The sequence below is a fragment of the Pezoporus wallicus genome, unplaced genomic scaffold (assembly GCF_028554395.1).
Source record: "Pezoporus wallicus isolate ANWC-B61680 ecotype Strahan unplaced genomic scaffold, APGP_CSIRO_Pwel_v1 contig_8797, whole genome shotgun sequence".
Taxonomy (NCBI): domain Eukaryota; kingdom Metazoa; phylum Chordata; class Aves; order Psittaciformes; family Psittacidae; genus Pezoporus; species Pezoporus wallicus.
In genome coordinates, this window is record NW_026641918.1 from 333536 (window position 1) to 350871 (window position 17336).

At 48.3% G+C, this 17336-nt stretch overlaps 1 protein-coding gene across 3 annotated transcripts in view; it reads right to left on the minus strand.

The window, feature by feature from the left end:
• Positions 1-17336, minus strand: part of KIRREL3 (kirre like nephrin family adhesion molecule 3) — a 270848-nt gene that overhangs the window by 53472 nt on the left and 200040 nt on the right. For all 3 annotated transcript variants that reach the window (XM_057425962.1, XM_057425961.1, XM_057425960.1), the window contains 2 exons: positions 16022-16171; positions 14146-14295 (listed from right to left, as the gene is read on the minus strand). In XM_057425962.1, coding sequence (XP_057281945.1) covers positions 14146-14295; positions 16022-16171 — 300 coding nt within the window. The remainder of the gene's footprint in view (positions 1-14145; positions 14296-16021; positions 16172-17336) is intronic.

Genomic DNA, 17336 nt, shown 5'->3' on the forward strand with positions numbered 1-17336 from the left:
GATGCCATACAGGACCCCTCATTCAGCACGACTTTGACGCAGAGAATTAAGGATGAGGTGATCAAGTTAAAGGTGAAGAAGCTGGTGAATAAGATGCTATTTGCAAAGCCTGTCAAATTGATGAATTTGAACTGGAAGGATAATTTATCCAAAGTTTGGGGCAGAGACAGTATTATTCATGACCTCTCCTACTCTATTATTTAGGATGATTCAGCCTTCTGCTCAGGAGCAGCAAAGCAACAGTCCCCATAACCCACCCGCACTGCCACAGCCACGTCTGCCTGCATCAGCTCTCTCCTAGATACTTACAGAGTCAACCCTCCCAGAAATCACACTGAGCTCATCAATAATTCACTTTGTGCCGAAAAGAACAAACCCTCAGCTCACCTGATGATTATTTTGTGGGGCCCACTGCTATTAAACCAACCTCCAAATTCCTCCTTGCGTGATTCTTCCTAATGCCGAGCACCAGCTGTCACTTTGGACGTATTAAGACGTGCCTTAAGTGCGAGTGAGTGCTGGGTTTAGCATCGCTGGGGGAAATCCATCCCTCTTGCTATTGCTCTGAGAGAACTCATGCCCTGAACAGGAAGCGTGTGATGAGCACTTTGGGCTGGATCTCGGCGCAGCAGAACCTTCAGCAAGCTTATTAAAGCTCGGGGGGAGGTTTGGGTATTGCCCTGTAGTTCTGTGGCTTGCCATTATCACAGAATCATAGGTTTGGGTTGGAAGGGGCATTAAAGCCCAGGTAGCTCCAACCTGGCCTTGAACACCACCAGGGATGGGGCAGCCACAGCTTCTCTCGGCACCCTGTGACAGTGTCCCATCACCCTCATAGTAAAGAACTTCCTAATACCTAATATTAATCTCCCCTCTGACAGTTTAAACCCCATATCCTGTCCCTACAGGCCCCTCTACAGCTTTCTTGTAGCCGCTTTATGCACTGGAAGCTGCTCTAACATCTCCCCTGAGCCTTCTCTTCTCCATTATCCAAGTGGGAGAAGGCTGATGAGCAAGAGGGAGATGTGAAGGCAGATTTCACAGAGAGGCAAACCAGAGAAATGGGTTGTTGCCACTTCCCATATCTTTTTAGCCCAGTCAAGTACCTCAATCAACACAGCGTTAGGAACAAACCCAGAGGCGGCTCTGTGGCAGGAGAGAAAGGGAAGCAGCTGAAAAAAAAACCCTGTATTCTTAATTTACTCCAGTTAATTTTAGCCTAATTTGATCACAATAGTCCTCTGCAAATATCAGCCCTTCTTTAATAAGTCAGCATTCGCCACGGAGGTTGCAACTGCAATGTAATCACCCGGTGTATCATGAAAGACTTTCTCTGTTAATTGTTAGGAGGAACTGGAGCCATTCTGCAGCAGGTATGGGATTGCAAAGAGAGATAATTATAACCAGATCTAATTAGTAATTATAACAGACCTCTCCTAGAAATTGCTTTTTACTTAAATATTCCCCCAGTGCTCCTAAAAACACTTTGCTGGTTGCACGTCACTGTGCTGGGACAAGGTGTGGGTCCATCTGGCACCCGGACCCACATCCTCACCCCGGGATGCGATGTGCCCTCAGCACAAGCTGAGGGAAGGGAGCAGCGAAAAGAAAGCGCAGTGAGGCAGAGCTGAGACAGGAGAGGGTGCTCTCGCTGCAGTGATGGAGGCATGGAGGGAAGCGGGGTGTCCTGCTGCTGGGAATTGCAGGGTGAGGGTCCTGCTGCCTTGATCCACATCCCCAGGGATGCTTTCCCTCCCCAGAGTGGCATAAATAATCAGACGAGGTTTACAGAAGATGGGAAGAATAGGAGAGAGATTACATGGACAGCTGGGAGATGGGTGGTAATGGTTCTGATTTCATTTCTCTGCCATGTTAATGGACACAACCCTCCCAACCCTGTCCTGTGATACAGCTCCTGTCACCAGGAGAGAGCCTGGGGCTCCAGGCCACTAACATACAACACAGTACATAATGGTAGATGCCACACAGCAGCACAGATGCCCAAGCCCAGGGAGGCCAACTGGCACCAGCACACGTGGTCTTGAAAGGTACAGTTTTGTTCCAGAGGACGTCTTGCCCAAATCTGTCTCTTTTTTTCACTTCAATTGCATCAAAATCCTTCATTCCAAAAGGGAAACTTTCCAAACCTCTGCAGTTTTACTCTTCCATTCTTCTTTGTGCCTTTGCACCCATCAAAGGTACATTTGAATAACACTAGGAAGCAAAGTACCTCCAAGTCCTGCCTAGGGAGCGGAGCAGAAAGCTGTAGAGCCACAAAGAGAAGCCTGTGTATGAAATCTGTGCTCCAGTTCCAGCAGGCTTCCTGAGCCTGAAACCCCTCTTCCAGCTTTCCTAGGGGCATCACCCAGGGTTGTGGGTGCTCCTTGTCCTCCCCACCCCACTGTGGACATCCTTGTGCTGCCTGTTGGGGACTGAAGCCCTGGTACCACCTGAACTGCTTTGGAGGATGGAAGGAGAAGATGGGCAGCTCAGCCTCTGCAGCAGATCCTTATACTGTGCACACAGAAACTAAGCAGAAAAGTACCAGTGAGGACAACCTTAGTGAGGAGGTGTCTTAACGTGGTCCTTTCTGTGAAGGCAGGGCGAGAGAAGCTAGGGGTAATTAAACACAGCTAGCTGAAAGACAGCCTGGATGGCCTAAAAGGATTTCAGCCCAGACTGTAATTACTGGGCTGCACCAATTCTGACCCATATTAGCCTATGCTGATGTGCTATATTTTAATGTAGTTATTTCCTCTCAAACAGAGCTATCTCCAGGGGGCTTGTTGGGCAGCAGTTAGCTCACAGCTGGGGACAGTCTAACTAGGCCAGCACTGCAGGGCTGCTTTAAGATTATCATTCCTTTTCCAGCACATCTCAGTATCATTCCCAGCAGGGAGCACCCACAGACAGCAACGTGTGCGCAACACACGTGTGTGGTGGTGGGAAAGCATCATGTGAGGAGCAAGTGGGATGCCACCAAGGCCAATGGGATGTGATGCTGGGACCAGGCTAAAAACCAGCTGGAAGTAGATGATGGTGGAGATGAAGTTTAAGGGCTTGGAGAGACCTGGGAAGGGACAGTTCATTGGTAGCTTCTAGGGTTGCTGAAAAGCATCCCTTACCAAAATGGAGCTCTGTATATTTAGGGTCCCTTCAAACCCAAACCATTCAGTGATTCTATGACATGCTAATCCAGGCACCAGACATGTCCATATCACTAATCCCAAATGCCATCCCTGAAACACGAGCAATCCCACCCAGAAGAACGTATCGCTGCAATTTTACTGCCAGCTCCTGACATGGTGTTTGCATGTGAATGAAGAGACCTGGCAGCTCCATCACATGCATGGCCCGGAGCGAGACACACTCCACATCCCACTGTGCTATTGCCACAGTTCCCATTTCCCTAATCAGGGCTTCTCACTCCATGCTGACCTTGCTACCTTCTGGTTCAAGGCCCCTCTATGGCAAAGCAATTCGATTAAGCCCTGGTGCACTGAGATTGCTAAAATAAAAGGGGGAGGGAATAAAAGGAGCCCAACAACAACAAAAACCCCACCCTCTGGAGAACAATTTTCTTCTATGGATTTTTAAGACCAGTGGCTCAAGAATCACTTTCTCGTTTTTGTGCTGTCTCTCCAGTCAATAAATAAGAAGGAAATAAAGGATTTCAGAGAAAATAGAATGCAGTCAAAAGGTAAATTGTGGTCTTAAAAGCCCCTAAGAGACTGTCACAGACTTTGAAATGTTTCCTAGTTTGAGACCATTTCTTCCTGACTACACGGTTTCCTCTCCTTTATTTGTATCTCTGGGAGGTAATCTTTAAAACTGATTTTCCCCTGGTTGCATTTCATCGGCAAAGAAACTAAACAGGCTGCTGCATTACAGTAATAACATCAACATTTCAGCCACCTTCACCTTAATTATTTCTCTGTCTTGCCAACAGAAGCAGTTAAAAGAGATTTATATTGGGGTGGGGGGGGGTAAACTGCATGTGTGTGGATGGGGAAGATAACCTGAAACAACCCATTTCTCCCTTGTTATATGCTCACCAGCAGTATACAAAAAAGAGTAAAATAAAGAAAAAAATACCCGAGGTAAAAGGTTTGGGCCATTTAAGTAATAATAATGTCAGCATTTCACCTGTCTCTTGCTTAATTATTTCCTTCTCTCAGCTCCGCCACCTGAACCAGTTTAGATAAGATTTCAGCATGGATAAGGAAGAAGAACCTTTATTCGCCAAAGCAGATAAGCCACTTTTTCCAATGGAAAGGAAGAGAGTACGGTACTAAAGGCCTCCTGCCATCGAGTCTGATTTATCAACAGCCTCTTAGCAAAAGCCACTTGCCGCTAAAAGCTCATGAAGTTTTGCAAAATACTCCTGGCTAAGAGAAAAGCACTTGTAAAGACAAGAAAGGGAAGCTGGAGCCTGCCAAGCAGCACATCAACATCCGTGTCGGGCCAACGCACATACTCAAGGTCAACCCAAAAGGCACAAGAGTGACAGGACAAGGGGGAATAGCTTTAAACTGACAGAGGAGAGATTTGGATTAGATATTAGGAAGAGCTTCCCTGCTGGCACAGGTTGCCCAGAGAAGCTCTGTTCAAGGCCAGGTTGGACAGTGCTTGGAGCAAGCTGCTCTAGTGGAAGGTGTCCCTGCTCATGGCAGGGGGCTGGAACTGGATGAGCTTTAAGCTCCCTTCTAACCCAAACCACTCTGTGATGCTATGATACATAAAGTCCTTGATGACCAGAGAAAGGAGTTGGGTACCCAGCAAGGCTCTTGCACCACAGAGGCTGTGCGTCTGCCAAGCTCTGGAGGCTTCGTGTTCGGGTCCAGCCCTGCAGCACAGCGCTGGATGCCGTGTGCCTGCTTCTCGCTGCGGGCGCTTCCAGCTCCAGCCTTGCCAAGCCACGTGTTCACGGCTGCCAACGCGCGCCCAACACACCCGCAGATGGGACGCTCGCCTGTGTGCAAACATTTACCAACACCTTGAGAGACTCGTGAAGGTTCCTGGAAGCTGTCCAGCCACAGGAAGGAGCCACAGCACCATAGGGAGAGGGGCTGGTGGGGCGGGAGATGCTGCTGCGAGTGGCGAGGAAGAGGATGCGATGCTCTTGGGTGCTCTGCACACCACTGCAGATACCCCAAAGGAACACTATAAAGATAAGAAGCTTGGAGTCTCTCCCTCTCACCTACAGAGTCTGCTTTTGCTATACAATTTCCACCCTTCAGTGGCTCCAATGTTTTGCCTGAATTTCGTTGCTGACCCTCAGGCCAATCCGTAAAGCAATATTTGCTCAGGGTTTTGAGCGTGTGGGTGGCTTTTTATAATCTTTAAAATAAATCCAGGGTGGGCAAAACCTTTCCCTCTTTCTTGATTTACAATGGGTTTGGGAGCAGGATTGTGTAAGAAGACAGTAGGGGATGAGGAGGGTGCGTTTCTGGATGTGGTGGATGAGCAAGGGAGGGAAAAGCTCTTGCTTACAAGCAGAAGAGTGCTTGGACCCGTACACCACCTGCTTGTAACCTGCCGGCTCAAAAGGGGTGAGGAATTGCTACCCTGCTCTGTGCTCCCCCTTGCACCCCAAACCTGCCGTCTCTCCAACCCACTGCACACTAACAAGATGCTCCTGCTTCAGCCCACCCCAGTGGGGCTGGATTCGACCCTGTGCCTGTTCCCACAGAGCCTGCTTACGCTTATGAGCTCCTCCAGCTTCCCTCTGCCTGGCCTTGCCTTCCCACCCTGCCTCACGTCTGATTATATTGGGTCTGCATGTGTAAGTACAGCCTCCTGCCATCCTAATCATCTAAAGTGGCTATTTGAATAACAGTTGTTGGTGCCTGTAGTTTCCTGTAATTTCCAAAAGGAAACAAATCCATGCAGACTGCAATTTTGTGCCTATGAATTTTGAATGAATATCTTTAAGAGCCTCAATTTCTCTCTCCCTTCCTTCCTTCCCTCCCTCCTCTGCCTCCAGACCCAGCTGAGCAAGATGCTGCCACCAAAGGGTCTCAACTGAGTGGCTCTGCACTTTCAGGGGGTGGATGTTGGGCTATTGAGGCTTGATGCCTCCTAGGAGAGACACTGGCATTCAGCTGGCAAAGCACAATGCCACTGGTTGAGCTTGCTCAGGGAGCTGGAGGGGGAAAGTGGCTGGATTTCACCCAAGGGAGAGCTGCTCCATGGCAGGACAAAGCAGGGCATGGAGGCAGAAGAATCTTTCAAGCCTATTTTTCCCTGCAAACCAAGCTTGGGAGGCCCCTCTCTACTCTGTTGGTACCTGCCCTTTGGAGATGCTGCTGTTAGCCAAGCTCTTCACCTCCTAACCCAGAGCAGCTGTATGGCATCCCTCTTCCAGAGTTATTTCTATGACAGTCACAGTCCCTATTTACAACCTTCTTCCTTTCAAGTTTCTCCTGTTCTGCTGTGTGCAGTTTTATGACAGTGAGGGTTCTCCTCTTTATGACATTGTTGTTTTTAAAGTGGTTTTATCACCTGGTTTTACTGCAAGATTAGAGCACCCCAAGTGCTGTGGCAGTGAGGAGGGAGAAGAGCTTTGGAAATGCAGCAACTCTTTCCTGAACAGCTTGTTGCCTTGCTGGGGAAGGGGCTGTGATTTGGTGATGGATAGAGCGCTTGTTATCCAGTATATTTTTATCCATGGATATATAAAGCACTTTGTGATCCCAGCGGATACAAAGCACTATATAAATGTAAATCATTATCATTATCATTAAATACCTTCTGCATCTTTTAAACCTACCAGTTGGAGTCAAATACATACGGGGCAGCTGGTACCTGCCTTTCGCTGGTGAACCAGACACGAGGGGTGCGATTGCTGTCTTTGTTAGCAATTAAATGTGACACCCCGAAAGCCTTTATTTTCCCATTGCAATTTTTCATGCTGCCTCTCATTTGAAAGTCACTTCTCACCCACTATGAGAAATCTCTGCAAACTTCCCTAGCAACAACCTGAATAAGAAACAGCCACCTTGGGTGCATGGATGCTCCCTGTACTATCCGAGCTGGTCGGCATGTTAGGGACAGGAAGATCCCTTGTGTGCTGCTTGGTCACAGGGAGAAGAGTTCAGCTGCTACATGATTTACGACTTAAAGGAGATTACAGACACTTGTCTCCAAAACCATGACTCTGCAGCATTTCTGCTTGGCCGCTGCCCAACCCCTTTAATAACTGACTGCAAAAGATGTCATTCTTGTCACAGCCATAAAGGCAATGAATGCAGGGTACAAGGCAGATGAGGTTTAGAACCCAACATTTCCCATTTCTGTTTCACCCCAGTCCTTCCTTTCTTTAGCAGTGGGATTTGAGCCTGAAAGACTTGCTCAAGGTCACGCATAGAAGCTTTGGCAGGACCCAGGACTCCAGGCTATCAATCACTAGATTCCCTTTCCACCAAGAGAACAAGCCAAGCAGGCAATGTGTTCGTGCCCCTTCCTTTGTTCTCCTACCCATGCTAAACCTGTATTTTATTGCTAAAACCCACCTGTGTTCCTGTATCTCCAGCAAAGTCACCAGCTACCAACAGCTTCTCCCCATGGGAATTCACCTCCAGGTGCATGACACCAAGTGCGATGCTTCTGCCCTGGTTCCTGCTTCCCACCCCTTGGAAACAGCCATTGTTTCTTGGGTCACTGCTCCTGCCAGAGAGCCGGCTGCACTGATGCCCCATCCTTGGCACTGCTCAAGTCCAGGCTGGATGTGGCTTAGAGCAACCTTGTCTAGCAGAAGGTGTCCCTGTCTGTGGAACTAGATGAGTTTTAAGGTCTCTTTCAATGCAAACAATCCTGTGATTCTATTATAAAAGGGATCCCAAACTCATCCCCGTCATACCATCATGCCACAGATGCATCAAAATCAAATGCTAGTCCAAAATGCCATGAAGAGACAGCACTGCAATGGATTTGTAACAAGAGGAGAGATTCATCACAGGGTTTTCCCAATCCTTTCTCCACTGTGCCATGGGGAGGAGGCCGGTTGTGGATGGGAGCGGTGTGAGCAAGCCTGAACTCTGGCTGTGACGGGGTAATGCAAGACATGCAAAAAGCAACGCGGCAAAGCTCAGAGCCAAGAAAACATCCCTGCAGGCTGGCCCAAGCAGAGCTGGAGTGGGTGGGCAGCCTCCACCTCCTCAACAGCCGCTTTACACATCCCCTCCCAAAAGCATTTCCTCTGCCCCTGCTGAGCCCTGGCTTCATTCTTCATTAGGGTGGATCGATAAGAAAGCAGGGGCTGTCACTCAGGTGATGCCACGCTTCGAGGGCCTCATTCTTCTCTGCCAGCAGACAAGGGGAGGGGGAGTCAATACTGTTGTCAGGTCACTAACAACCCACCAAGTTCCCAGCAGTGATGGATCCCTGGCTGAACAGGCACAGAGCACAGCGCTGCAATCCATACTGCACCCGCGCATGCACGCGGGAGAGGCACAAAAGGAGCTGCTGCACGCGTGTATGATGCCAGTACAGGGTAGGATATGGATGGGGGAGGTTTGTCTTGACTGACAAGAGGGAGAAACACACACAGGTGTGCAAAGCAAAGAGAGATTTTGCAGCATGTGAGGTGTTAGCTACCCAAAAGGGCATAAAGCAGAATAATCTCCGCTGTCCACTACATGGAGCAGCAGCTATTAGACTGTGGATGATGGATTTGGGGGCGAGATGTTGAGTTTGTGCCTGGAGCAGGAGGTGGTGCAATACAGCAATGAGCATGGCAGGATGGAGGGATTTTGACACATAGCAAACACCCCCCCCCCCCCAATCATTGTCCCAGAGACATATAAGGCCAGGCTGGATGTGGTCCTGAGCAGCTCGATCTAGTTGAAGATGTCCCTGCTCACTGCAGGAGTAGATGACCTTTGAAAGTCCCTTCTAACCCAAATTATTCTATGATCTCAAGGCAACTTCACAGCCATCTGAACTGGGAGCAATTGCTCACTGTATGAGGGGCAGGCAGGTGGGCAGAACAGCAAGGGGGGCTAGGAAGGGGTAAAGGGATGCAGCCACCACTGCACTGAAGGGATGACAGAGAATTGGGAAGGGTTTTTATCAGCTCTGTGTGCTTTGTATCCATCAGCTTGCAACAGAGCAGAAGACTCCACACAGAGAAGCCAAATGTATTTGATAAAAACACAGGTCAGGCCCTCCCTGTGTCGAGGCAAGAAATCACAGATCAGCACAATAACCCCAGCATTCATCATTTCTAACCGTGTTTCTTCCTATTTACTCTGTGGTCCTTCAGCCCTCAGCATTCAGCTGGGAATGCTGTTGCAACTCTGAGAGCAGGAGCACGGAGAAGTCTGACTGACGGGAGAGGTGGCAGACCAAGTGATTCAGCTCAAAGCAAACAGACAGGCTTCCAGGCACACAAATCTTCCTTCAGCATTCAAGCCTGGCTCTGAGGTGCCGACAGCTCACCATTAATTTACTGACAGAACAAGCAAAACCTGCCGGTATCACCCAACCCTGGGGCCCTGGGCTTTCAGAGAACATGAATCATGCAAGACCACTCAGAGATGGTGTGAGCTGGTAACATGGGACCAGGGGTTGGGGGAGCCGAGGCAGAATCTCTGTAGTCAACTTCCTTCTGCGTGATTCATCACCAACCACTGCTCAGACACAGCCCTGTCCTGCCAGGAAGGAATATATTGATCATTCTTAATGCATCTGATGAATATATATGGATATATTTACATTTCCTGATTGAACAGTGGGCTTCTCCCATTTTCACTACTGGGCACACTGAGCTCTGTCTCAGTAGCCCTACAACAGCACAGAAAGGCAGCAGAATGGTGGGTGTATCTGAAATGTGAAACAAACCCTGTTCTTAGCTTTCCTTCCTCACTATTTACATAAATGAGAAGTTGTCCTCCATCATTAAGGAGCCTGAGGGTGCTGGACGTGTCCCACACAGCATTTCAACCCGGTGCCACACAGCCAGCTAAGATGTGTTTAATGGGGGTTGTAAGCAAAAGAGTTTTGCTCTGAAGTAAGGCGAACGGAGCTCATGTGGATGCTGCTTTGCCTTCCTCCTCTTCCAGGCCAGGCCAATCCCTCCAAAATGGGGGAAGAGGAGCACTTCCCAGCGAAACCCAGCTTGGGAGGGCCCATCTACAGCTGAGCTTTTAGCATGTGGTACCTCTCTTTGATCTAGCTACAGACTGCCCAAGGCAGAAGCTTCATTTCACTTTGCATTTGTACAGCATCAAGCACCTCCTAGACCCTGGGTTTGCCTGGCTGGGTATGGTCAAGCCTGTGGAGGTACCTTCCCACCCGAGGAGTGATGCAGGGATGCTAGCAAAGAAACCCACCCACCCTGTGCCATCAGAAGAAGCCGGCTCAGTGCGCTGTAAACTTAAGCTGCTCAGACATGACATCAAATATTTAGGTTATCTGGGATTTGTGCTCCACTGTTTGATGTTTCTGTTTCGTTCCCAATAGACCCCGTTGCTATTTTACCACTGAAAATATTCCCAGCAGAAGATGCAGCTTTGTGAAGACCCAAACCTTCCTAATGAGAAGAGATGGTGTGGGAGAAAATGACATTTTCATCACTTCGTTTCCTGTTCTGAATTTATATCCTGACTCTACCTGCTGGTTTAAGTTGAATTTTGCATTCAGAAGTTAAAAAGTATGGAAAAGGTGGTCCCAAACTGAACTGTTTCTGGATTTGAAGCATCACCTAATCTCTATTTTACAGACAAACCTTGAAAACCAGCCTTTCAGAGGCCGTAACCTCTTTATTTCCTATCAAACCCTCCAAAGAGCAGGAAAGCTGGGAAACACAGATGTCTCAAGCTGCCAGCAATCATTTTGGTAATGGAAATAGCTTACTCTGCTCTGCAGGGGAGGTCTGGGAAGACTTGGCTAGAAAGAGGATCAGAATTAAAGTAAAACGAGGGAAAGGGTTGTGACTGAATGTGAATGTACTTGACACCAAGGTGACCTTCCTCTTCTCCTGTCCCTGGTTCGTGCCATCTTAAAAGGCAGAACTTCTCACTTCAAATTAACTTAATCTGTAGCGTTAAATAATTCATGTTGATTAAAGAAAGCTTTATTTCTAATGGGACACACGTGAAGGCAGAGTTAATATTAGAAGAGGCCGTGGAGGGGGAAGAGACAGGGAATTAGATTGTAAAAGGTGAATGTACAAGTTAATTAGCTATCAATTATTCACCTTAAGTCTCTGGAAGCAGCTCTTCTGCCCTCATCCTCACTCCCCCATGGTCCCCTTTTCCTGGTTGTCACTGATTTCCCACCAGCATCCCTCTGGAACTGACCCTTTCCCTGCATCAAGCTGCAGAGCTAGTGGGGTACAGGAGCTCGCTGTGGTACAAGGCAGGGCTGGAAGCATCACATCTCCTGCTGGGGAGGACCACAGACCAGGACAGGCTTGGGATGCTCCTGCCAGCAAGCTTCCTCACCACCTCCCTGTCCATATGCTCTTCCCAACGTGGACTCCCATCACCACTGAGGCTCTGCGATGCCACCAGCAGATCAGTGCAGCGAGCCCAAGCTCCCTTTTCCAACCCTTCCCTTCCCTCCCGGGGATGCCAATGTTCTCTTCAAGGTTCCTCCTCGCTTGGCTGCCTCTGAGATGCAGGAACTCAACACTAATTAACGCGCCTGCAATTCCCAGCTCGGCTGCAGGGCTTCCCATTCCCTCCCGCTCCCCCGGGTGCGACAGGATCCACAAGCCAGCCCTCTGGCTCCTTCAATGACACGGCCTGGCGTATTTTAACAACACACATCTGGTAGCTATAGAATCTCTTGTATTTGCCCTCCCTGCTCCCAGCTTTGATGGAAGACCGAAGGGAACTCTCCAGTGGTTACAGCCAAAGTGTTTGCTTTGCAATTTCTCTCCATCGCTGTCTGATTTTATTTTCAAATCTCTCCAAGTCCTAATCAGGCTCGTACTTCAGTTAATTAATACCCCGGCTTAGTTAAACACATCATAAATTAAGAAGCCCTGCCGTTAAAGATGTACCAGGTAGCGAACAGCCCTCCAGCGGCTTCCCAAAGCCTGCCTGTCTTGGGCTCCCCTGTCAAACTGCTGCCCTGAAAACACGGATGCCTCTGTATGTCCAAAATCTCATCTCATCAGCTTGATCAGTGCAGTGACTCCTTCCCTGGACAGGGCAATGGTAGGAGGGAAAGTGAGGGAGGTCCTTCAGCTTTGGGATGGGTGAGCCAAGCTCCCTAGCAATAGTTATCCCCGAGACACCACCAATACAAGATTTTCCCTAATGCTGACGACACTAATAGGCTCATCTGTCTGAATGTTTGGACTTCCAAGGCTATGGAATGATCTGTTCCACTCCATTTAACCATGTAGATTTGAAAACAATGTGACAAAACCTTAAATATTTAATTAAAATACAGTGTTAGCTCTGCCTCTGAGCAGGGAAGTAGGAGGCATCAGCCCCATAAAGCTGTTGTCTGACATGAATGACAGCAGTTGGAAACTGAATTCAAGAGCATTAGGGATTTCTTGATACCAAGGAAGTGGAAAAGCTGGCAAGAACGGACAAGGAAGCACCCACAGACACAAAAGAAACAGGGAAGGTATTTTCTAGACGCAACGCTGGGGTGTGATAGAGTAGGATGGGGTTCCCCAGAACTCCTCCAACATCTACTGGGTAATCCTTGTCCCACTGGTGATGGCTGCTTAGCTCATGACTAAAGCAGGCTCATCGAGTCAGATTCACAAGTGCCAGCTTTTGACACATGGCTGGAAGTGTCTACTCTTAACATGCCAATTCTATTCCCCTCCACTGGGCTGCCTAAAACATGGACCACAGACTAGAGCATCCAGACATGCCATCCTACCACAAAGGTATCCAAGTGCGAGATGCTGACTGCTACTGCCCCTTCAGCCCCATTCCAATGGTGTTGATTATCACTCCTGCCTCCCCAACCAGCCTTAAATCCCTCCTGAACATCTGCATAAATACATCTGAAGTGAAAGACATGCTATGGATGGGTTGCAAAGCCTCGTTTTCTCATCGATTTGCCTTAAGTTGAATGTGCTGTAACTTTAATTTTCTTAAAAGGAAAACAGTCTGCATATACAAGTTGCTGAACATCTTAGGTAAATGTACCAATTAGCAACTACCATGTATATTCACATAAACATTAACTACCATCTATTCAACACATTCCATAACCCCAAAGATAATAACGATTTCCTTTTGATCCATAAAAGCCTCACTCTGCTCAATCAACGCTGTGCAGCAGCTCTGAGCGCTGACGTACACCCCTGCGCCCTGGGACTAAATTAGGTTTGAAATCTTTAGCTCTAATTAAATAACATTATTTCTTTTGTCTGGCTCCAGCAATGTATTCTGCCTTTGTGACACAAGGAGGGAGCCCAGGTGAAGGAAGGAAAGGTGACATGGCTTGCAGAAGTTCAGGACATATCAATTCAGCAATGCATACTGGTTTTTGTCCAAGCTTTTCAAGAAAGATACCATTTCCATTCACTTCCCTGAAGCCACATCCATTCTGGGAAGTCATACTGATGCAGCCTGCCTTTTCCCAGCACTCCACATCACTTTGCCAGACAGAGCCCTTCACCTTAGCCAGTGCTACTCTCCCTTCTGCCACTCACAAAGGGTCTTTAGGAGATGTTGGGAGACAATTTCTGTTTGTAATCTCATATAACATCCCCCTGTGTTGCTCAAGGATAAGACTGATTAGTGAGAAACACATGATAATAAAACCTAGGAGTGAAAATATATGTAGGGAAACCAGCCTTTCCTTGAGTGGTAAAGTCCTCCTGATCCTACCACCAAAGGGCACTGCAGCAAGGATAACACACGTCGCACTGATGGCATCAACACTCTTCAATTTGTGCACATACACTCTTCAACCAGCACGTATATTTGCAGAGCGGAAGTACTAAACATTCTGTGCCTCTGTTACTCATTCCACGAATGCCATACTCCCTAAACAGCTTCCTTTGCTACCCTTCTCGGGATCAAGACGCAGCACGATGGATTGATTTCCAGTCCTCTTGATTTAGCAACAAAACATTTTCTCTCCCAAAGCAACTTGGTGTGACCGTGAGCACAAAGAACAAGAGGCAAACAACCTACAACATGATGAGGAGATGGGACTCACCGAGAACAGTCAGCCGGGCAGGTCTGGATCTGATGGCTGCTTGGATGGCTTGACATTCATAGACAGCGTCATCTTGGAGATCAGCTCTCAGGATTTTCAAGTGATGCTGCCCAGACAGGTGGTCTCCTACAACCAGGTAGCGTGGGTAACCTGCAGAACAAAAGACATGAGTCAGGAGGCAGCAGGACCCATCAACCCGAGGCTGAAGAGGATAGAGCATGGGTCCGGAGCCCCCCAGATCTGGGAAACACGTTTAGTCTTGTAGTGTAAGCCCATGCAACCAGATGAGCTTTAAGGTCCCTTCCAACCCAAACCATTCCAAAACAGGCTGTGGGTTTTGTACTAAGAGTTGAAAAAGAAAGAGCTGATGAAGGAGTAATCACTGAAATCCCGAGGAAAAGGGATGAGCCTTTCCCACCAGGACACCCATCACCTCCTACTCCTCTGAGACCTGTCAAGGGATTGCCTTAACTCCTTCAGTCAGCTACCCACGTGCTAGTGGTGAAACCCTGAAGCACATCCGCTATGAGATCTGTGTGATGGTTGGGCAGGGCTGTACGGGGGTACCAACAGCCCTTCCCAGCCTGCCCTGTGTTTTGAGACATCTGAAGCAGCACAGAAGGAAGAGCTGCCATCACCCCATCCCTCTTGGCGCTGGTGATTAATGCGCTGCGTAACGCAGGCAGCTTGGCACGCTCTTGTGTTTTTGTTGTTTCCCCAGCTATCAACAGCAGGATTTGCTCTCCTGAACCACAAGAAATACAAATGATGGGTTTGTTTGTATTTAGCTAATGAGATCACTGGCTGAGCTGGTATCATGCGAGCTGGCAGCTCCTCTCCCTTAAAGCAGCCCCAGCTCTGTTAACTGTGGAAGTCATTCACACGAGCTACGTGCTGCAGTGAAGCTGTTGTTAGTCATTCGTGTTGCAAGGTCTTGCATGGGAAGCTCAGCTCTCTAGTGTATGTAAAAGTTGCAGCATGGAGCTTTGAAAACCAGCTCAAGAGGGGACTGCTCGCCCAGGAAGGTCTGAGAAATGAGTAATCATATGTATTAAAGAGAAAAAAGAGGACAAGGTAAAGCAAGCGTTGCACGTTAGCCTGGAGGCTGCAAAACACCAATCCTCCCCTGGTGTCTGAACGCTGCTGCTTGCCTGGAAGGAAAACCCTCTCTGTGCTATGCAGAAGTTGAGCAGAGGCAATGTCACACGTGTACAACTGCTGCCATGCTCAGGGGACAAGGCTGGAGGGTTCAGCGCCTTCCTAGGTTTCTGGCAGTCAAGCAAACACTCTCCATTGGTGATGTGAAATATTTCACTAAAAGATTACTATTTTCCAGCAAAATATATAAACTGTATAACCCCTTCAGAGTTGCACCAAGCCCTCAATCCCAATGCATGTGTGGGATTAAGGAACAGGAAGTCTGGGGAATTTTGTGACCAGACTATAATTGCCAGAAGCACAGCTGAAGGAAGCCACAAGTCCTTGTCATCTCCGCTCGGCTGCAATAAACACATTTATGTGCAAACAGAGACTTTGTTTCCTTTCTTGAGAGTGTCAAAACCAGCACTTCTGACATCTAGGAACACTTTCAGGCTGTGTTTTGGAAGCACAACATCCCTTTCCTAAAGCCAACCCAAACAAAAGCGATGCTTTCCAAAGGGTCAGGTTACACCTGCAGGGAAACCAGCAGTTTGGGTTTGAGAGTGAAAAGAGGTTTGTTCAGTCCCACTCTTAATGCTGCTGTTTGAGCTAGGTGGAGGGATTTGTAACTGAAATGGAAGCACTCATCAGCCTCCAAATATTGTGGCTGCACCTGTGCCTTTGAGCAGGGATAGCTCTATTTATCATGCTTAGGTAGGGTATTACCCCGACTTACTGGAGAGGTCCCGTCCGACACCAAGGGCGAGCCCATCTTTAATCCACAGCACAATGCCATTGTACTCGGGGATGGCACACAGCAGTGTCACGGGCTGCCCAGCGATCACCACTTGGTCCTGGGGCTGCTGTGTGAAGGAGGATGCTTGACCTGAAAAGCGGAACACAGGAGGAAGAGGAATTCAGTTCTCTGGTGGTTCTCCATGTAATATATTGGGATGCATCAGCACAAGATGCTCCTGCCGCAGCACGAGCCCGAAGCTGTGTTCTGCAGCTCTGAATTACATGGTTACTTACTGCCCCCTCATACACTCAGACAACTGTTTGCAATGCTTTTCTTCCCTGGGGACAAATGACACAGCGAAGAGGTGCCAGGCATTTCCTCTACCTATTTTATTCCGAACTGTGGTGCTAGTGTTTCAGCCATCATGATCAACAACAGCAGCCTTCAAGGCAGCAGTCATATTTTGACTGCACCTAATTATAGAATCACTGACTGGTTTGGGTGGGAAGGGATCTTAAAACTCATACAATTCCAACTCCTTCCCATGGGCAGGGACACCTTCCACTAGAGCAGGTTGCTCCAAACCTCATCCAACCTGACCTTGAACACTGCCAGGGATGGGGCAGCCACATAATGCAGTATGTTTTATATTCATGTTTTGAAATACATCATCATTCCTCGGCCTTGCCACAGTTGAAAAACATTGAAAGGATTAAATCCTACTTTTGAGATCCCCCTCCCCTGCAGTCCTGCATCCAGCTCTGGAGCAACAACACAAGAGGGATGTGGAGCAAGTCCAGATGAGGCCACAGTGATGCTCCAAAATCTGGAACACCTCTGCTATGGAGAACATTTTAATACCAACACAAAATGCTGCCAAAGCACCCCTAAACCAAATATATCTTAGGGAGACGCCTTGTTGTGCTACAAGCTTGTGCTTAGTGCCACAGTCAGATGGTAAAAGGTTCTAAATGCAAAGCCATTTCAGGCTGATTGGCTGATACCTGGGCACCTTGTGAGCAGGGTCCTTTGTGCCAAGCACCCAAACAGCATCGTCCTTTTGCCAGCACTTTAGCATCTTGGTCTCCTTCTACATATAAGAGAGATCTGAAAAATGAGGAGCTGGGAGCAAGGCGGAACGACTGGATTGTGGCTTGCTGTGTTACCCGAGGGGTTCTCAGGCTCAGGAGCCTTGCTGTGTGAATTATCACCCCGCACCAGGCACAGCATCAAAAGCCCCCACCGCTCAGCTGAATGTCAGTTCAATGCCCAGCATCATACCGGGCTGAAGAAAAAGTTTCTCTTTAAAATC